Consider the following 15,345-nt stretch of genomic DNA (forward strand, 5'->3'; position numbering starts at 1 on the left):
GATAGAAGCAGAAATACCTTTGCGAACCACGCCCTAAAAAAGAAAAAGAAAAAAAAAAAAGAGTTTCTTTTCTAGATTTATCTAGAACTTGTCACTGAAATAGTTTGGAAATAATGCCTCATAACACAGGGTCCACATTGGTATTAAAGTACTTCCTTACCCACTAAAAGGGAGCAGGGCTCATTGTAGGTGAAGTGGGGGAGGGTGGGAGGATAAGGGGTGGGAGTCTGCCTCTGTCTGGACAGAGAACAGGGTGAGACTGTAGGAAGTCATTTTCAAAGATCAACAAGTCCTGTCATCAGGCTCCATAAAAGGGTAAACAGAGGCAAGAGGGAGATAGAACAGAATTTTAAAGGACAATAACACATCCATATAGTATCAGACAGATTAAAAAGTGACATATTCTGGTGTGGTGAAAAGAAGGAATGCATATTTGATGCCTAAGCGCTGTGCTACTGCGGACCAGTGGGGAGTAATGAATACAAACACAAATGCTGGGAGTTTTTGTACAACAAAGGATGACCATCATGGCACCAGGCCAGAAAAATAACTGCACATGAACAAAATTTAGACACATATTTCTTTTTAAGTCCTGTCCTCAGTGTGTGATAAAAGCAAGACTCCACTATAAGTAGTGTCTTTTTTTTTTTTTTTTTTTTAATGTTCATATTTTCCTTTTATTTTCTCCTCTTCCTCTTCTCTTTTGAGGTTGGGCCTCACTAGCTCTGCCTGACCTAGAACTCACAGAGTTCTGCCTTTCTCTGCCTCTCAAGTGCATGAGCCACCACACCCAGGAAAGCAAAATCTAGGTTTTAACTTGGTATTTAACACACTTGCTTGAATCTACTCGGCGGAGGGGGAAGCGCCTACACACATTGTGACATTCTTTCCAGTTGTAAATGGAGGATGGAGATCACAGGTCACAGTTGCACTAGAAGGATATGTGCCTTTGTCACTAGTAGAAATCACAGATATTTTCCAATTTATTCCATAGTGCTTACAAGCCTTTAAAATTTGTTAATAAAACATATACATTATTTTAGTACAAATTATTTTAATACTCGTTAAAATGTCAGTGAATTTCATTTTCTTTTTCATGCTAGGTATTTTTATTTCACATATTTACAGTCTGAGAAGGGCCCCAAATCTTCAACAAGCTTGCAAATAGGCCAGTGGTACCAAATAAAGTTAAAAAGCAGACACTACACTGTGTTCTTTCTTTCTTCCTCCCTTTCTTTTTTTCTTTCTGTTCCTTCCTTCCTTTGTTTATTTGTTTGTTTCTTTCCTTCTTTCTTTTGAGACAGAGTTTTACTATGCAGCCCTGGCTGTCCTGGAACTTTCTATATAAACCAGGCTGACTTGAGAATCATAAGGATCTGCCTGTCTCTACCCGCATCAGATGTTCTTTTCTTAACTGATGAGACCCACAGTGGTTTTAAAGCAGGACTCAGAGTCCCTTCAGATTCTCCCATTGTGGGCATGACCATGTCCGCTCTCTTTGGACCTGGGTATATTTTTTGATTTCCGATAAGTATGGAAAGAATGAGTGTCACTAAGGTTTAGAAGCTAAGTTGCAAAAGATAGCTAAACTCCCTCCTGATATCTGGCGCATTTGTTTTGGCATCAGGAGTCCACGAAAGATGGCCACCTTCCCTGGGGTTGCCATGATAGAGTGCAGCCTAAGATATACAGTGACGTGTCTATTAGGGAACAGGTTCATAGCTGTAACTGAGTCCTTACAGTTGAACTGGCAGACATGTAGGGGATGGTAACAGAAGGTCCCATCATAGAAGCTATGCCATCTCTCATTTCTCCATTCTGTTTCCAGGAGAAATGTAAGACACCCCAGGCCACACAGATGTGCTGGGACCTCTTTCACTATTCCAATCCCTGACACAGTATGAATGTTTATCTTCTGCCACAGCGTTGGATTGATTTGCTGTGTGGTAATGAGTGACTAGAAGAAGGCTCAGGATGAGCCAAACAAACAATTGGGTTTTGTGGCATGGATTTTTCTTAGTAGACAACACCAGCAGAGACAAAACGGGTCACAAGTCACCAGTGCAAAAGCAAGCAATTCTGGCAAGCATTTAAATTGCAGTGCAACTGACTGTAGAACTAATATACTACAACACTGACTAGATGGTTCTGGACTGCCCTGAAATGGGCCATTCTGGATGTTTCAAGGTTACATTGCTTCCTTTTCCCAAGATTGTTTCTCAGTTTAGGAACAACAAATATATACTAGAGATGAGAGCATAGGATATACCCAAGGGAGTAATAAGGAAATACTACGTAAGTCTAAAGGATCTACTAAGGAAGTCTAGAGAAATGGCCTCCTATGGACACACCTGCAGCCAGGAATTTTCTTAGATGACATATTTTCTAGATACTCAGTACTTGGATATCTGGTCTTTATGTGTATCACTGTGAATCCAAACTGCAGGACCATCCGAACAAGCCCAGATCAGGCCCACTAGCATGGCCACACCACCTGGAAGGTATGAGGCCCATCTACCTCCCACAGACACCAGGTAACTCCCTAAACTTCAGCTGTTTTACAAACACAAATCGGAGAAAGTGATGTGGTTTTTACAAAGCTTTTCTTTTTAAAACCAGTAGCTGATTTTCTCCAAGGATATTTTAAAGCTTATGATTAGAGATTAAAACTTTTTTCCTTGTGATGATTTACCAAAAATCTTGCCAATGCTCAGTTTAGGATCAATGTAGGACACAGAGTTTTATTTCCTCTTACTTTATGTTTACTGTTAAATTGTCATTTAGATGATACCTGTTTGTCTAAAGCCCTGTTTCACCTTGAAGAGAAAGCAATTTGACTCACAGCCATCACTGAGGGTCTCAGATCCTTTAAAGATGAATACAGCATAGAGAAGCAAGTAGGGTTGTCAATGGCTTTGTGTGTGTGTGTGTGTGTGTGTGTGTGTGTGTGTGTGTGTGTGTGTGGTGTGAAGCAAGGCTTCCTGCATACTAACCAAGCACCCTGAGCCACATTCCCTCTGGAAATGCCTGTAAGTTAAATATCGTCTCAATTCTATTACACAAAATCCCATCTGTCAGAAAACATCAGGTGCTGGTACAGTCTGGGAGACTCTAAAACAGCACAAACTGTGGAGAGGGGAATGAAGCAACTTCACAAATGAACACACCATGGCTTCTAACGGGAGGTCAACAAGGCGACCCAAGGCCCCAGATGCATTGCCCAAGATAATGACACACACTAGAGAGTAAAATCTGGCAGGGCTGGCTGCAACACAATCAGAAAAGCCATGGTACCTGTGAGGTAGGTGTTGTGTGAGGAATTGATGAAATAGTGAGACAGGGGCTGAGACATGTCTTCATTCAAATCCAGTTTCTCAGGTGAAACGACTCCATTTTCTTCTCCACTCAGGTAGCGCATGAATCCATCCACTGACATCTGCCCTGGAGAAAATGGATTGAAAGGCTTGTGAGTGGTTCAGCATCCTGCTACTGGCGGGGTCAGCCAGCTCTGATCCACCCAAAACAAGAAAAATCCGTTCTGCAGCATTCAAGGAGAATGCAGCAGACATGGTTTTGTCTTAATACAGATATATACTTGTCCTGGATCATGCTGTACTTTAACCATTATCTCCATAAAAATAAAGGAAAGGTGTAGTTATTCTGACACCACCTAGGCTGTTCAAAGGATTTAAAATACAAACTTTCTGTTTTTAAATATAATAGTGAGTATCAAATTCAGGAATAAAAGAAAGCTTGCCATGTAGTGTTGGTGCAAATCATTAATCCAAGCATTCAGGAGGCAGAGGCAGGCAGATCTCTAAGTTTGAGGTCTACCTGGTTTATAGAGCAAGTTTCAGGACAGCCAGGGCTATAATAGAAACCCTGCCTCAAAACAAAACAAAACAAAACAACAACAACAAAAAAGTTTAACTCTGGGAAAATCACCTTGAGATGGTTTTTCTAAATTTTCTACCAGGAATATATATTTATTTTTATAATAAAAAGTCATGAACAACTAATTTTATTTTTAAATGTTCAAATATTTTTTTCCTCTTAAACAATATAAAGGTAACAACAATGGCCTTTGCTTTGCAAAGCAAACTGAGAGCACACACACAGGAGGAGCTCTGCATTTTATTTACCAGTTTACTGCAGACAGAAGAAAATGACTTCTCTTTAGGCCTCAACTCAGACATTTTTCTTTTCTTACCACTTTTTGAGCTAAATATTGAGGCTGTCCTTTTATTTCAGCATCACTGAGGTGTACTTGATGGGCAGAACTTGTACATACTTAGGGAGTGCACTTAAAAGCTGCCTTACAAGGCCTGATACAAGCCTTCCTTTCCCTTTCAGCAGCCTCATAGGCCCACAGAGAGCGGTCATCACAGAGTATTTGTCAACTTTAACACAGCTTCACAACAACAGCAAAGAAACAGGAAATGAAGGCAGTATCAGTTAAGGCTCGGGGTAAAGTATCTTATTTTCTTGTTGGAACAGTTTTGTGTTCATTTAAAAGTGTTAATCTTCATTGAAGAAATTTAGGCACCGAGATAAGCAGAGAGAAAAAAATATCTTTTCTAAACACATATAAGTATTTCTTCAGAAGATCATACTTTGGGAGCTTTGCTGTGTATCATCAAAACAATGTGTATGCATTTTAATAGTATATATATATGTATATGTGTGTGTGTGTGTGTACGTGTATATTATAAATATTTTCATCACAAAGTAAATTCTCTAAGATCAGTGTTTAATTGAACTCATGAAATAATACCTATTTGTATTTTATATATTCTACTCATTATTATTAGTGAAGATGCACGTGTATGAATGAAGGTAGGGGCATAAGTGTGCCACAGGACTTGGTTCTCTTCTTCCACTGAAGGCTTTAGGAATCCAAATGAAGAAGGCAGACTTGCAGTAGGGGAGGGAATCTACCTGCTGAGCCATCTTGCTGGAAGACATTAATCTAAATTTTAATAAGAACAATGTGTAGTTTTGCAGAGTGATCAGACAAAATATGCAGAAGAATGTAGGTGATCAGACACTTTCCACTCCAGAACTCTATCTGTTCATCACAGGAACAAGTACTCAAGATTTTTGATGTAGTAAGTGAATAGGTAGAAGTCTGGAAAAGTCAAGACATGTCACAGTGAAAGCTGGGATAATTCAATGCATACTGTGGAAGGTGAGTCACTGAAATATGCAGGAGTTCAATTTCAAATTATATTTCACAGTTTGCATAATGTGTAAAATGTGCCTTCAACTGGTCAATGTGTTGAAGCAGAGAAAGGACTCCTAGATTCTCATTGCTCCCAAGTAACCTACTGTGGAAGAAGCTTCCACATTCTTGCCAGCAGTAAGTCAAGGGCAAGCCAACCACAGGCCTCCTTAAGACTTTTCTTCAAGCTTTCAAATTCTGTGAATTCAAGTGGGCCAATATATTAGGGATGATTGCTAGCTGAATTAAAAAACAAAACATAACAGAAACAGACCCACATCAGAAAGATTACAAAACTCCAGGCCACAATGGGGAGCAATGGTACATACAGTTTTCTGGAATAAAATCAAATGAAGTTTAAAGGTTAAGGCTCCAGATGACAAAGGCTAAAAATAAATCCCCTTTTATTTTTTCTTTCTTTCTTTTTTTTTTTTTCTGAAGAGAGACTGGTTTGCTTTCCATTGTCCATGTTGATCCCATAATAGACTTTAAAGTCTTTATGAGAACACATACTATTACACCATTAGGGGCCAATGTAGGGAACCATAAGTCCCTTTGGGAATGAAGCACTGTGAAGTGCTTCAGAAGAAACTCCAGGTTCAATGGAAAAGAAATTGGAACTGCAAAGAATGGGAGACTAGACTTGACTTCATTAGAGAGGAACCACCTTTGAAGGGACCCCAGAGGAGGGGACTTGACCAGATGAGGCTTCCCATGGACCATTTAAATGTCTGGTCATTTTTCAGCAACTTCTTGTCATAAACTCTCAAGTGTCATGTGGTTTTGCATAAATGTCATGACTATGCACACACTCTACCTCTATCTGGCCCTCTCTTGTCCTTGAGACAGCCCATGGCTGCCATTCAGCTGATGCCCTTCTGTGGAATAAGGAAGACACAAGCTCAAAACACATCTTGGACATTCTGACATCTCTCAAAGGTGCTTTAAACCCTGGCAGTAAACTGATGACCACTCAGTTCAAAAAGCCCCTGGAGGAGTTACAGGGTAAAGGCACCACAGGCCTTGAGGGACAAGGGAAAAGGAGAAGATTTACGCTTGTGAAAATGAACACTGGAAAATGGAAAAGAATAATCTAGAAGAGCTTTTTGACTGGTTCTCTGATATCAGAAGCTTATTAAAACACAGAGACTATTTCTAATAGAACTTTCTGGAATGACTCTTGTCTTCAAGGCATCTAGTAAAAAGGTATTTACATCTCAATTCTATCCTGGAAGAATAAGACTTCTTGAATTCACATGGAAACTAGGCCCCTCCTTGCTGATGGCTGTCAACAAACACATTTTTTTTTTTTTTTTAATCAAGGGCCCACTTCTATGAGCTCTCCAGTGAGAGAAATCAGGGATATGTCCATCAACTCCTTGCCCTTCAAAACTTAAAAACAAATAAACAAACACAAAGAAAAAACAAAAAACAAAACAAAACAAAACAAAACAAAACAAAAAAAACAACAAAAATCAAAAAAACCCACCTAGGGCAGGAGAGATGTTCCATGTTTAAGAATACTAAACAAGAGGACCCAGGTTCCATTTCCAGCACCTACAGGCAGCTCACAACCATGTGTAACTCTTGTTTTGGGGGATCCAATGCTCTCAACTAGACAAGCATATGATGTACAGACTTACATGTAGGTAAAACACACTCATATTAATAAAACAATTCCTAAGAACATGGCAAAGATTCTGCTGCCCAGGTCCAGCATACGATGGAGAAAATCTGGCCAATTTTGATTACCAGTATACTAAGCCTGTAGGGAAGACATGAAGAGGGACTGAATGTAGATAGTGAATAGGATCTCCAAAGAGTATCAAGAAGTCACCTGTGTAATTTGCTCTTGAGGCACACACAAAGCTGCAAGAGGTTACAGGGCAAAAATCAGCATGGTCTAGAAGCCAAGAGTGGACTTCTAACTTCATAGCATTTCTAAAGCTGCTTTCCATAATGACTTGTTTTAGGGCAATGAGTAGAACAGTTTCTCCTTGATTAGGAGCAAAGACATCCAATCTTTCAGTGATGCTTCTATGTCTATTTCTGGTTCTCAAGATAATGTTCTTGTTTTTATTTTTATTTTTTTTTAACTTCCCATCATATAAGAAGAGAGTAGCATTCCTTCTTACATCTACTCCCCTAGCACGTATGAGGTCTCTACATTCAAAGTTAATATTATCATGGCTATGCATTCTATGTAGATCCAAATCATGAAGTGACCCAACAATTATCTTGTACAACTTTTAACTTTTCTTGAGTTTAATAAATGTTGTATTATTCATTTGTTAATTTCTTAATTTTTTTTTTACTTATTATATATACAGTTTTCTGCCTGAGCTTATGTTTGTAGGCCAGAAGTGTAGGCAAGTAGAGGGCACCAGGTCTCATTATAGACATATGTGAGCTACCATTTGGTTGCTGGGAATTGAACTCAGCATCTCTGGAAAAGCATCCAGTGCTCTTAATCTCTGAGCTATCCCTCCAGGTCATTTGTTAATTTCTTTGCACATATATCTAGGACAATTTCAACTTTGCATCAGTTATCTAAACCTCACTGTAATGTGTTCAAATGCAAGTTCTTTCTCTTACATTGTCTTGAAGTCTTTCTTGGAGCCTTCTGACCAAATTGATGAGTTCCTACTTCTTTTAATTTTAACCTATTCTTAATCTCTCTTATTTTTACATATTATGCCTTGCTCTTTCATAAATAAATATTTCATTTTAGTTGTAGCACAATTGTCGGTAGTTCCTTGATGAAAGATTTCAGAGTATTGATTTTCCTGAACTTTGCATGCCTGAAAATGGCTCACATTCACTTCTACACATAGTTCCTAATTTAGCTGGGTATAGCATTCTTGGTGGATTTTCTTTTCTCTTTCTTTTGCAAAGTTATTTGATTGTCTTTTGATTTCCAGCATGGATGTTGGAAATACCAAAGTCTTTCTAATTCACTATCTTAAAAGCAGTTATGTGGCCTATTTTGCTTTTGTCTCTCTAGGAATATTCAGTATCTTTGGCCCAAATTTATTGAAATTTCACAATCATTTGTTTTGGAACAGTTTTTTCTTTATTCTCTATTTTGGTATGAAAGTCTGGGATAAATTTAATAAATGTATTTTTGTGATTTTTTTCTTTCTAGAATATTATTTTCTCAGATTTAAAACAATTATCACACAATTATCACGTTTGTTTAACTTAGCTATTTCTTCAATTCTTTTCCTACCTTTTCTTTCACTGCTTTGTTTCTTCTATGTTCTCTTTAATATCCAAGAGGCAATTTCTGATATCTGACATGTCTTTTGAAAACAACATCTGTTCTTACTTCAAAGATGAATATATTTGTTACTTTCCTAGTAACTACCATTTATTTATGTTTTCTAATTGGCATAATGAAACAGTCACTGGATTATTTTAATGTACTTTGACAAGTGGCTTTGAGGACTCTGGGACAGATGAGGCATCTGCCTTTGTCTCTCATCTACCGCTCTCCCTGTCTAATCTCCTGCACAAAGAATACATGTTTAGTGGTAGTATTCTAAGTCAATGTGGGGAAAGCATGCGGGGACCTCTCTGTGTGTTGCATTTTGTGATCGTATTTTCAAAGTGGTTACTTTGCTTCCACATATCTTGTGTCATGTTCATTCAAGTCTGTTCCTTTCTCAGATACAAATTCTGACTATATTTCAACAGCTGCCAAAAACCATTCTATTCTCTATTGGTACTCCTCCTTCTTCAAGAAAGTAGCATCTTCAATTCCTGAGACTTTTAAGATTTCTATGGAATAACTCAGGATGGTTCCCAGGATGCCACTTGGTTGATTTACGATCAGTTGATCAAATGAATATAGCTGTAAACATACAGCCAACTTGCTCAGATAACTGTTTATCTTCTTAGTTCAAACACTCTCTAAGTCACATCTATAAAATTATTTCTTAATGCAGCTTTAGTGTAAACTCACAGTAGCTTATATTAATTAAATAAATATGTTCATTCCATTATTTTTATCTTGAAGTTCCATGATGTTTCTATTACAATACATACATTCTAGTATTTTAGATAAAATTTATTATATTATTTGTATATATATATATATATATATATATATATATATATATATATATATATATATGATAGTTATAGATGAAACTGAATCACACAGTAAGGGATTATTTTAGGCCTTATATTTTGCCAGGTACTTATTGTGGCCTTTGCTTTTTCCTTTTGCAGTATAACATGCGCAGTGACTAACATCTCACCATAGGTGGCACTATATGGACAATTTGTCTGTCGGTGTTTTCTTGCTGTGTTTCTTCTTACAACTTTCAGTCAAGTGGCAGATAATATCTAAACTCACAATTGGGAATGTGCTTAGGCCTGGTGACTTTTCTTGCCAACCTCACAGGGATATCTGTGTACAACAGGTATGGTTGGGTGTGAAAGGTTTCTAACAAAATGATATCTGAACCAAGCTGGTCCTTGATATCCATCTTCCTCTATGATGGTCACAATTTGAATTAAAAATAGTGATGAAGAATTTATTCAATTATCTTAAAAAAAAAAAGAACTTGTAAGGAAATTCCAGAGACAAATTATAAGACTTTGAACTCATTTCTATGTTAAGTCCTATTATAGCTGGATATTTTCTCACTTATCTTCCAAAAGCCTGACCCTCTAAACTTTTTCCAAAATCAGTAACAACAAAGCATTTTACCTTGGAAAGGCAGGGATGGCTAAAAAAGGTAAAATTTTGACTTGTTTTGTAGCACTGTTAAACAAAACTACCTTCTCCTTTAGAATACAAGTCATAGACACGTTGGTATCAAAAGCCATCAAAACAGACCAGAAAAGGGATCCAGGACAATTGAGACTATGATGAACCAGTCCTTAAGTGGTAAAAGAGTTCATTATACCCCATTACCTTGTTCATGGCAAGCTATGGATCCATCAAAGCATATTCTTCTTAATGACCTTTGCTCTGACAGAATTTCCTATTAAAGCCAGAAGCATATCTGAAATAAATCCATAGACTTCAATCTTCTACTTAGAAGCTCATGCATATGGCTTTCAATAAGACCACATAGCACACGTGGATGTTTCTCATTTATATTGAAATTTCTGAGCACAGCAGTGAGTCCAATACCTTACTCCCATTATACTCTGCATGAATGAGATGACCCAGTGACAGAGAAAATATATAATGCATGACTAAAAGTTAATCTCTGAGTAGAATCCACAGTGTCAAGTACTCAGAGAGTCCTTTGGTCATCTCTTTCTCTTCATTGTGTATTCTTTAACTGGCATGCTCTAATTATTAATTTTAGTTTTTAAGACATGTAGCCCAGGCTGGCTTTTAACTTGCTGTGTAGATGAGGCTTGCCTTGAACTCACAAAGATCTGCCTGCTTCTGCCTAAGTGCCAGGGTTAAAGGCATGTGCCATCACACCTGGCTTCTGATAGTTAATTTTCATTGTCAACTACCTGGGGCTTAGAATCACCTAGAACAGACACCTCTGTGCGTGCCTGTGAAGATGTTTCCATGGAAGTTTACTGACAAAGGAAGAACCACCTGAATCTCTTGCATCTTTCCATGGGCCCAGACTGAGTGAAAATGAGAACAGAAAAAACAGAGTTGAACACCAGCATTCATTTCATCTTGCCTCCCGAGTGTCCCCAGTGTGACTGGCTGCTTCGTGCTCTCAGCACCACATCTAGGGCCACCACCATGAAAAAGGAGACAATTAAACTGCATGCCCAAACAAACCCTTCCCTTATCAAAAATGAGAAAAGTCATCAATACAGAAAATAAGTACCAGGATCTGGGTGATTGTTGTGATAAAACTGATCATGTGATTTGTAGGAGGAACACAGAATTTTGACTGTAGAGTAGAGAACATTGTCCACAGAGCTTAATAGACTGTTCTGGTGGGAGTGTGGAAGAACAGAGTGCTGAGAATTGTGAAGTAGAGACTCTCATGAGTTTTCCAAGTAGAATTAAGACTATAGCTGAGAGTAGACTAGAGGCCACATTTGCTTTCCCTGGTGAAGTCTATATAGTTACAGGTTACCCATACCCTGAAAACTTAAGTGAAGCCAGATTCAATGGCCATGAACTAAATTTTTTTCAGAAAGGAAAATTTAAGACAACATAATATCCAAGGTGTACACGGCAAATGCCACTCTTCTTAGCTCTGAGGAAGAGGGACAAGAAAAGGGAACATAAAGAAATGAAAAATGAGCAATCCATCTAGGAAAGGAGTAATAGCAAGCCTAAACTTGGACAAGGTAGATGGGGAACAGGTTACTATAAATCTTAAAGAGAACCTCACTGAGAAAGACAACCCTGAAGTTCTGTCCTGACCTCTAGGCAAGGGCTCTGAGATCAAAACTACCCATCAAAGTTACTTGAAGGGGAAGTGATAGAAACAGGAACATCACAGAACATGTTCTCTACTCCAAACCAACCACCTATGGACCCTGCCCCCATATTTGGCTGCCAAAATGTACAGAGGAAATGATAGCTGCAGCACAGGCACATAGTACTTCAAATTGGCAACGGGCCTCGACAGAGTGATCCACATGGCGCTGGCATTGCAGGCATGTGAGAGATACAAGAAGGAAGGGGTCATGGAGACTTGGCCAAGATTCCTAAATGCCACTGAGGTCAAGCAATAATGTGGAATGACTGGATTTCCTGAAAGAAGGCTCAATATGCCACTGTATGAGCCTGTGAAGGTGAGACTTACATGGTAATAGAGATCCCAAGATGTTGGAGATGCCAGAACTGTTGATGTCTGCCTAGGAAAATTGCAGTTATAGAGTAGATGCAATCCAGAGATACTAGGTGAGTTGTAGGCACTAGAACTGAAGGGGCACATCCAGCTAAGGCTGTTGGAGCCCGTATAATGACACCAACATCCCAGATATACAATAGGAAGTTGAAGGATTTACAGCATTTGCAGGATGTGGTGATTTCTCTATGGGTTTCAGTCTTTCTTTGGTCTCTTCTTTCCTTTTGGATGAGATTTTTTATTCTGTACCATTGTATACTGAAAGTATGTGTCTTTAAAAGTTTTTTACAAGAGTTGATATTTAGGAGAAGCTTTGGATTTCCCCCCCCCCTCTCTCTCTCTCTCTCTCTGTGTGTGTGTGTGTGTGTGTGTGTGTGTGTGTGTGTGTGTGTGTGTATGCTTTCTTGAGGCAAGGTCTCTCTCTGTAGCTTTGACTGTCCTGGAACTCACTATGTAGATCAGACTGGCCTCAACTCAGAGATCCACTTGCTTTTGCCCCACCCCACCCCCAAATTCTGGAATTAAAGGTACGAACCACCATACCTGACTGATTTTGGACTTTTAAACAGTGGTGAAACTGTTAAAGACCACGGGGACTTTTGGAGTTGGGCTGAATTCATTTTGCTTTATCAGATGGCCATGAGTATTCAAGAACAGTGAGCGGAGTATTAGGATTTAAAGGTGATGTGACTTGGTGTCAAGTTGACAAGGGATGAACTTGTGATGAATTACCATCATTGTCAACTTTACCAGTTTTAAAAATCATGTAGGAAATACCCATCTGGCTGTGTATGTGAGAGATTTTACACAGAAGTTTAAGTAAGGAAGTCTGAACATGGGTGGCATCATTCTATGGCATGGAGTTCTGTAGTGAGCAAAGGGAAAAGGCAGCAGAGCCCGGCATTCATCTTTTTGATTTGTGACTTTGGGTGCACTGTGGGCATCTACCTCATGATCCTGCCACCCCAGCCTGAACCACCAAAGCTGTCCTCACTGCCATGCCTTCCTCACCATGATGAAGAGAATCCTTACGCTGTAGGCCAGAAGAAACCTTCCTTCTAAGTCACTTCTGCCAAATATTTTGTCACAGCAATGGGATTAAGTAACTAATACAGATGCTTATCCAGGAACTCCTTGCTTCATGGAATTAACAAGTGATGTGGAATTGTTCATGAACTAGGAGTTTCCAGAGAAGAAAATATGGCTGGCCATGCTTATATGCACAGATTTTCTTTTTAGATAACGGATTGTGACTTGAAATCAAATTTAATATGTAAGCACAGGCAGGGTTGCGAATGAGGAAAAATAGCCTTTGAATAGGTTCGCCAGTTTGATCTGTTTACCTTACAAATGATCTGGCTGTCTAACAAATCATTCATATTCCTTACCATGCACAGTGCAAGGGCTAAAACTTATATGCCTGCTTTATATGCTAAAACTTATATGCCTTCCTTCAGATTATGAAATCTGAAGGAAGGAGCTTGCTCAAGATAGCAAGAACACAGAGGATTTATGCCTTAGGTAGACAGGCCGTGTCTTAATACTGTGAAAGACAATGCACATGGTCTAGTAACAGGAAGTAAACCACAATAAAAGTGACAATAAGGTAACTACCACTCAGAGAAAAGACCATATGGCAGGCGTAGACATTCTTGCAGAGTAAACTGAGGCTGAACCGGAAACAATTTGTCTGGCAAGTGTGGAAGCTGAACTGGTAGCTCATGCTGAGGCGATGAACAGACAGATGGAGTTGATGAGACTAATCATATCTGTCCACCCATTTCTCCTAACACTGTCCCAAGTAAGGGCCATAGACCATGGAAAAGAGGACATTTTGCTGCATAGCCAGTTGGCTTCAATCTAGCAACACTGCATCAGAGCTAAAAATAGCCCTGAATGTGACCAGGAAAAGAGTCTTTCCAATGATTTACTTATCTCTCTAAAATGTGTTACTTTAATCTTTTTGTTAGAAGAAGCCCGGGCTTTGGCAGATAAATGACCCATCTGGCAGAGGTGTGAGGATTAGGCTCTTTGATTTGAATTTGTCTATCAAGGCCCAAAATTCTTTTCCAGACTTAAATTATGTTCTAATCTCTGCATGCAATTTAGAGGTGTCCTCCAGCATTTTCTTTCTCCAGCCCATGCATGAATCTTACATTTAGGAGAAGAAAAATAAAATACAATAGAAAATGTGTTATGCCAACATAGGACAACAGAAATGCTAAGCAGTAGATGACATTGTTTGTGGGATTTGCAGAAACTATTCAGGTTAGCTTGAAAAGGGTGAAAAGCCAAATGCATGCAAATATCTTCAAGGCTGTTCGGCACCAGGAAATTTTGCCTTGGAAGACAGATGGTCTACATATATCATCACACAGTTGAGATGGGCAAACTGGACAATGTGTCTGCCAGTTAACATGGGCACCAACCACATTCTGCTGTGCCAAATGCCAATTAGGCGGTATCTGGCACTCATATGTTTGCATGTCACTGGGATTAGGTGGATGAAAAATCATTCATCATCATTCAATCCTCACTCTCTGTGCAATGATAGCAAAGGTCATTGGGACACTTCCTACCCAAGAGCTTAACACCTCCTTAAATCACTTCCAAGCCAGCAGTGATATGCTATTTCTTGGCTGATGTGTATTCCTGGTGCTATGACCCTTGAGGATTTTGCTAGCTCCTCTCAGGGAAAGTGCAGATGGCATTGGCATCTCATGGCTCACCCAAATCTATTTGCCATTAAAAGTTCCTCTTGTTTTCTGCTTGGGCATGTGTTTTCCTATAGCATATGCTAACTACCTTGGATTTTGTATAATAGATGAGCTTCTCTGGATTTATTTTTATCCAGATTTTTCCAGTCTTGCATTTAGCATGTTCTATACACGTTCTCATTCATTCCTATTTTATCTTAAATTGAAAAGGATCGTCCATTCTATTCCTCATGGGCTGCAAAACCTGCCCTATCACCACAACTGTGGACAAACACAGAAAGCTAAGACATGGTGTGATGATGCTCAGTAAGTGCTCGCTTGCTGTGCTCCAGTCTCCATAGGTCAGCCGCTGGCCCTGCTGCCACAGCTCTCTACAGCTCTGCAGTTTTCCCACTACAGTGTTAAGTCGCACTTGTTGAGGTGGTTGGTGTGAAAGTTCTTAATAATGACACCTAACTTGGCTTTAGCACTTTCCCTCTTTCAAAACATTCTCATATTTGTGGATTTATTTACTTCTCACCATTCTGTTTGGCAAGTCAAAGACATTTTTGTTATTTAACTTGACAGATACACCTTGGCTTAAAAAAGATTTAACTAACTCTCTAAAATGACA

The 15,345-nt window shown here is 39.0% G+C and overlaps 1 protein-coding gene across 2 annotated transcripts in view; it reads right to left on the reverse strand.

Moving 5' to 3' along the window:
• Positions 1 to 15,345, reverse strand: part of Plcb1 (phospholipase C beta 1) — a 648,366-nt gene that overhangs the window by 169,147 nt on the left and 463,874 nt on the right. For both annotated transcript variants that reach the window (XM_051183312.1, XM_051183313.1), the window contains exon 10: positions 3,295 to 3,441. In XM_051183312.1, coding sequence (XP_051039269.1) covers positions 3,295 to 3,441 — 147 coding nt within the window. The remainder of the gene's footprint in view (positions 1 to 3,294; positions 3,442 to 15,345) is intronic.

The sequence above is a fragment of the Phodopus roborovskii genome, unplaced genomic scaffold (assembly GCF_943737965.1).
Source record: "Phodopus roborovskii unplaced genomic scaffold, PHOROB, whole genome shotgun sequence".
Taxonomy (NCBI): Eukaryota; Metazoa; Chordata; class Mammalia; order Rodentia; family Cricetidae; genus Phodopus; species Phodopus roborovskii.